Source organism: Nycticebus coucang, chromosome X, assembly GCF_027406575.1.
Source record: "Nycticebus coucang isolate mNycCou1 chromosome X, mNycCou1.pri, whole genome shotgun sequence".
Taxonomy (NCBI): Eukaryota; Metazoa; Chordata; class Mammalia; order Primates; family Lorisidae; genus Nycticebus; species Nycticebus coucang.
The window spans coordinates 138262917-138268916 of NC_069804.1; the positions used below are offsets into that span (position 1 = coordinate 138262917).

At 38.4% G+C, this 6000-nt stretch overlaps 1 protein-coding gene across 1 annotated transcript in view; it reads right to left on the reverse strand.

Annotated features, from left to right (window-relative positions):
* Positions 1–5677, reverse strand: part of FAM199X (family with sequence similarity 199, X-linked) — a 51561-nt gene extending 45884 nt beyond the window's left edge. The window contains exon 1 of the mRNA XM_053580235.1: positions 4777–5677. Within this exon, the coding sequence (XP_053436210.1) occupies positions 4777–4850 (74 nt within the window). The 5' untranslated portion in view covers positions 4851–5677. The remainder of the gene's footprint in view (positions 1–4776) is intronic.
* Between the last annotated feature and the right edge of the window lie 323 nt (positions 5678–6000).

The window sequence follows — 6000 nt, forward strand, 5'->3', positions numbered from 1 at the left end:
AGGACCCTCTGGAAAATATCAAAAATAGTTTTAGTTGTAAAAGATATTCTGAAAGTTATATTATTTCTTTTTAAATTTAAAATTGCATCTTAGGAAGGAAAAAGCAGATCTGAATACTTAAAACAGGATAGTTGGTGAGAAATAATAGTTGGCTATTCATTTGAAAGCAACTTAAAACATTTCAAAATAAACATGATTATAAGAACCATAGCTCTTTCATGAGAAAACATTTTCTTAAACAGTCAAGGACATAATGAAATCAACAATTATATATAATATAATACATTAATATATAATCAACAATTACATGCATTATATATAATATGTTGATTTCATTATGTCCTTGACTGTTTAAGAAAATGTTTTCTCATGAAAGAGCTATTGTTGATTATATATGTATTATATATATAATCAACAATTATATTGGTAAATCATGGAATCTTTTCTATCCAGATTACACAAAATAACTTTCATGAAGTAGGTGAAGGAAAAAAAATCAGTAAACCACTATGTGTCTTGTAGTGTGCTAGGTCCTGGAAATGCAAAATGAATGTGACATCCTGTAAACCTACCAGGATATTATAATCTAGGTAAAGGAAAAGATACGGTTAAAAAGTGGCAGAGATTTCTAGTTGTCTATTATATACCCTTTCCCCCTATTCTTCCTAAGTAACAAAAGCCTATACCTAGATTTTATAAACTTAATTTTTAGCTTTCCTTTCACATAGGTGTACTCATGTGACTAAATATAGGCCAATGACACTATGTGGGTAGCTGTTGTTGGGTGGGGCTTCCTAGAAAGCTTTGTCTGTGCATGTGTGTGCGTGCATGCATGCCTAGTGGGGGCAAGGAGATAAGTGGTGTGTATGAGGATGCTAAGCTGGAAGGCAATTTTGCATTGACTTCTTACTCATCCTCGCCTAGGACGTGAATGTGATATTACAATGAACATAATGTTACACTGAGGAAATTTTTTTTTTTTTTTTGAGACAGAGCCTCAAGCTGTTGCCTTGGGTAGAGTGTCGTGGCATCACAGATCACAGCAACCTCAAACTCCTGGGCTCAAGCGAGTCTCCTGCTTCCGCCTCCCAAGTAGCTGGGACTACAGGTGCTTGCCACAACACCCGGGCTATTTTTTGGTTACAGCCATCATTGTTGTTTGGCGGGCCTAGGCTGGATTCAAACCCGCCAGCTCAGGTGTATGTGGCTGGCACTTTAGCCGCTTGAGCCACAGGCGCCAAGCCACACTGAGGAAATCTTAAGCTAAGAAAGCAGAGTGTGAACTTGAAAGACAAAATGAAAGGAGCCATCATAACACTATTAAATTTCATTCCTTTCCATTTCTTTTATGTGACAGAAAAATAATGGATCTCTTAATGATAGCCAAACACAGTTGCTACCTGATGCAAAAAATAATTACAGCACAATGAGATACAAGGTCTAAAAGAAGTTATGTATGGAGACTTATAATGCACAGTTTAGAAAAGGATGAATACAGCTTAGGAGAAGGAAGATTAGCAAAACGTCACTTCACTGGGAGTGACATTTGGACTAGGCTTCTTGGAAGAGTAGCTATGCCCTAGGCCAGGAAAGATGGGCATTTTAGATTAAATTGTGTAACACAAATTACGGATCATTTCTATAGTAAAACTGGTGAAGGCTGGAAGACAGACGATGGACTTAGAAAATCTGTTTGTGTAGAAATGATGTGACATTAATCATATGCAATCACTGGAAACTCTTAAGAGCTGATGGTGAAAAAAATTATTATTTTTTAAAATTTCAGAATGTTAGGGGGTACACGTGTTTTGTTTACATACTTAGTGTATTTTTATTCACAAATTGAGTTAAGGTTATATGTGTGCCTCTCACCCAGACATGACAAAAAAACTGTGAGAAATACAAATCAAAGGGGACTGTTAACAGTAACATTTATATACTTTTCCTCATATAATTTTCTTTTTATTTTTGAAAAGGAAATAAATTGTTCCCCTGTATAATTCTAACCATTGTCATGTTTAAGTACTTTAAACTTTTTTTTGAGACAGAGTTTCACTGTGTTGCCCTTGGTAGAGTGCTATGGTGTCACAGCTCACAGCAACCTCCAACTCTTGAGCTTAAGCGATTCTCTTGCCTCAGCCTCCCAAGTAGCTGGGACTACAGGCGCCCACCATAGCGCCAGGCTACTTTTTGGTTGTAGTTGTCATTGTCATTTGGCAGGCTAGGGCTGGGTTTGAAACCCCCAGCTCCAGTGTATGTGGCTGGCGCCCTAGCCACTAAGCTACAGGCGCTGAGCCAAGTACTTTAAACTTTAAACAAATGAAGTAATTCACCATTCTTTGATTGCTCTTGGCAAACCTTCATTTAACCACTGTTACAGATAAGTTAGGAAAAGTTATATCTCTTCTTCAGTATATGTGTGTAAGCTAGTAAGTATAATATTCCTTCCTATGCTATAATGAAAATCTTGTATGCAACTACACTGCACAAGACCTATAAATATTGTAATTTATTTGACTAATGTAGAAAGGACTTTTCAGAAACAACCAATATTTCTCATATCGGTAGGAATTTTTAATTTAATTATATTCTTCTTATAAAAAATAATGTTTATTTCAATTACGAAATCAAAAGCAACTACTTAAAAGACCCTCTAGAATCTGTTTTCGGAGGGGGCGATGACCAATATATTTTGCTAAATAACAAATAAAAATGAATTAAAATAAATTATGTAAATATATGTAAATAAATAAACAATAATATAAAAGAATTAATTACAAGAGGTCATAGCAAAAGGATTTATCCAAATACACCCCAAAATAGGTTTTCAGGCCAGGCTGGTCACTCATACTTGTAATCCTAGCACTTCAGGAGGCTGAGGCAGAATTGCTTGAAGTCAGGAGTTTGAGACCAGCCTGAGCAAGAGCAAAACTCTGTCTTTACAAAAAACAGAAAAATTATCCAATCAAGGTAGCATGCACCTGTAGTCCCAACTACTCAGGAAGCTGAGGCAAGAGGATCACTTGAGCCCAGGGGTTTGAGGTTGCGGTGAGCTAAAACCCTGTTTCAAAAAAATAGGTTTTCAGATATGACTGGGTTTTTATTTAGGTGGAAGTTATTTTATAGAATAGTCCCAATGAAAATTACTGTCTTGGCTCTTTTATTTTAGCCAGAAGAATGGATTTAGTCAACTGAGATTAGTATGGATGGCTGCACAGGACCTTCCTATATGTCATATATGTGTATGTGTGTGTGTGTGTATGTAAAACACTGAATGCGAGGCCAGTTAGGAAATTTTCATCTTTGCAAATGTCCATTTTAAAAATATGTTCATTTTCAACCTGAACATTTTTTCAGTTTGAATATTACTCTTAACCAGTACCTGTACACTATTATGATTGAAATTTGTAATGATGATCTGTTATGTCTTCTGAATCATAGCAAAATCATTAAAGGATATATTTTTAATATTTTCAAGCAGATAATCTTGTCTGTTTTATTTTTAAATATTTCTAGATTAACCAGAGCATCCTTATTAGGTATCCCAGCTTAGGCTCATTCTTTGACCATCTTTGATAAAAGAGAGTTTATAGTTAACAGAAATAAAAAAAATAATAGGTGATAAATAAATTTAAGATTCATGCTAAATACCCAAATATGGAGGTTTGGGGGGAAAAAAGAAAAAAAATCATGCTATCATATCAAGAATATCACAGAATAATTGTAATCTAACCAAAATTTTAACAAATTGCACACAACTTTCTAATAAATAAGTTTTTTCATATTCTATAGTGGGAAAGAATTACAATGAAATATGAACAAATATATCTTCATTTATAATTTGATAGAATGTGGTTCTCTTGGTGTCAGCAAGACAGAAGATGTTAGGAGGGGATAATACATTTAAGAACCAGCTTAAGGTTATTGTGAGGATTAAATAACAACAAAATGGATTTAAATCATTTATCATAGAGTCTGGTCCATAGATACCCAACCATTGGCCATTTTATCATTTATTAACCAGAAGATCTTTGGTGAGAAGACGTTTTTATCAAAGTAAAGGATTATAATTTCTATTTCAATATACTGCTTAACTATGCCTAGCAACGTTCTAGGTGCATCTCTCATGTGAAATTTTAATATTCTTACTGCAACCCTGGAAGTAGGTACTATTATTATACCCATTTTACAGATGAGAAAGCCAAGGGATAGCATGCTTGAATCATTTGCCCAAATTCACATGGTTAGATAGTGGTAGAGTGGGGATTCAAACCCAGAAAACTAAGCTTTCTATGTGCTCTTTATGTATATAGTTAAAGAGTCAAACAAGAACCAAAAAGAGATGGGGAAGGGAGGGTAGAAAAGGCACAGATTCAAGGTGAACTGGTCTGAAACTGGAAATTGAGCGTTTGGGTTTAGCAGCTTAAAGGCATATGAACTGTTTACCCAACCAACAAATTAAGCTTCTGTTTTTAAATAATTGACGAGCTTTTAAAGAAACTTACAAGCAGGGTAGCACCTGTGGCTCAGTGAGTAGGGCGCTGGCCCCATATACCAAGGGTGGCGGGTTCGAACTCGGCCCCGGCCAAACTGCAACAAAAAATAGCCAGGCGTTGTGGCGGGCGTCTGTGGTCCCAGCCACTTGGGAGGCTGAGGTAGGAGGATCGCCTGAGCCCCAAGAGCTGGAGGTTGCTGTGAGCTGTGACGGTACAGCACTCTACCGAGGGTGACAAAGTGAGAACCTTGTCTCTAAAAAAAAAAAAGAAAGAAACTTACAAGCAAATTAGAAAAATGTTCGACAGATGAATGCGTGGACAGGACTGGTCTTCTGTCTTTACCAGATTAGCCATGTAGCTCTCCCAACCAGACACTCCGCGCGCAAAAGAGAGTCACGACAACAAAGGTGGACGCGAAGAGGTTAAATACCGGGCCAGGGGGTGAGGTGGGGAGAGCGGAGGCGAAAAGGGTTATGGGAGCGCCGTTGTAGCCCCGTTGGCCCGTGGGAAACGTCCAGTACGTCTTTATCATGGCCAATCCTAAGTGAGGGCGGCGGGTGGGTGAGTTTAGCCATTGCCGCTGCTCAAGGAAGCTGTAGGGCAAGGGGCTATCGACCGCCGCTGAGAGAGCTAACGAGGCAGAGGTTTGTAGCAATTACCGGCTGAGGCAAAGCCATGTCCTGCTTGCAGCCACGCAGATAGACAGGAACGAAAGTGAAGGCGGATGAGGAGTAGGGGGAACTGATAGGCGGACGGACTTGGCGGCGCGAGTTGATTGCGTAGCTATAGGTTTAAGGGCGTGTACTATGTGTCTGTTTACGTTGAGATGTGTGAATATTCTTGTTATTTGTAGCTGGGGACAGGAGGGTTCTTTAGGGGAGTCGGCGAACAGAAGAAGAAAAGATAAAATAGGGGAGAAAATGTGTTGTTGGCCAGACACGAATACATCTGAGTCGCACTAATACGGGATGAAAGAATGATTTTTATTGGAGTGATTTGAATCCCCCGGTTTCAGATTCTGCTGTTAATGGGTTGATTGATTTCCTTTAACAAGTTACCAAGTACCTGATATGTACTGGGTAGAGAGGCTGTGGATGAGGAAATCGACTTTTACAACCTACTAGTTGCTATCTGCATTTGGAGACAGGCAATTAACAATACACGGGATAGAAATAGATACGTAATATACTGTAAAAACCTACTGAGGGCCACCGAACTCGCCTGGGTGTAGGATCTGAAACGGCTCTTTGATATGATTTAACATTATGTATTTTGAAGATTAATGGGGCAAAACTACGTGCAGTTTTCCTCCAGGCTTGTTCCCTCCTTGCTTAGCTCCAGTGCAGCTACTTGGAGAACTGAGTAGTACTTACAGTCCAAACTAGAGAGTTAAGGTCTCACTTATTCTTAGTGAGAGCATTTGCTCATCATTATGCCACTTCCAGGCCTCCCTGCTGAGTGTTGGTCTTACCTGAGAGCAAGGCCTCCAAGCTCTGGGTAGGAC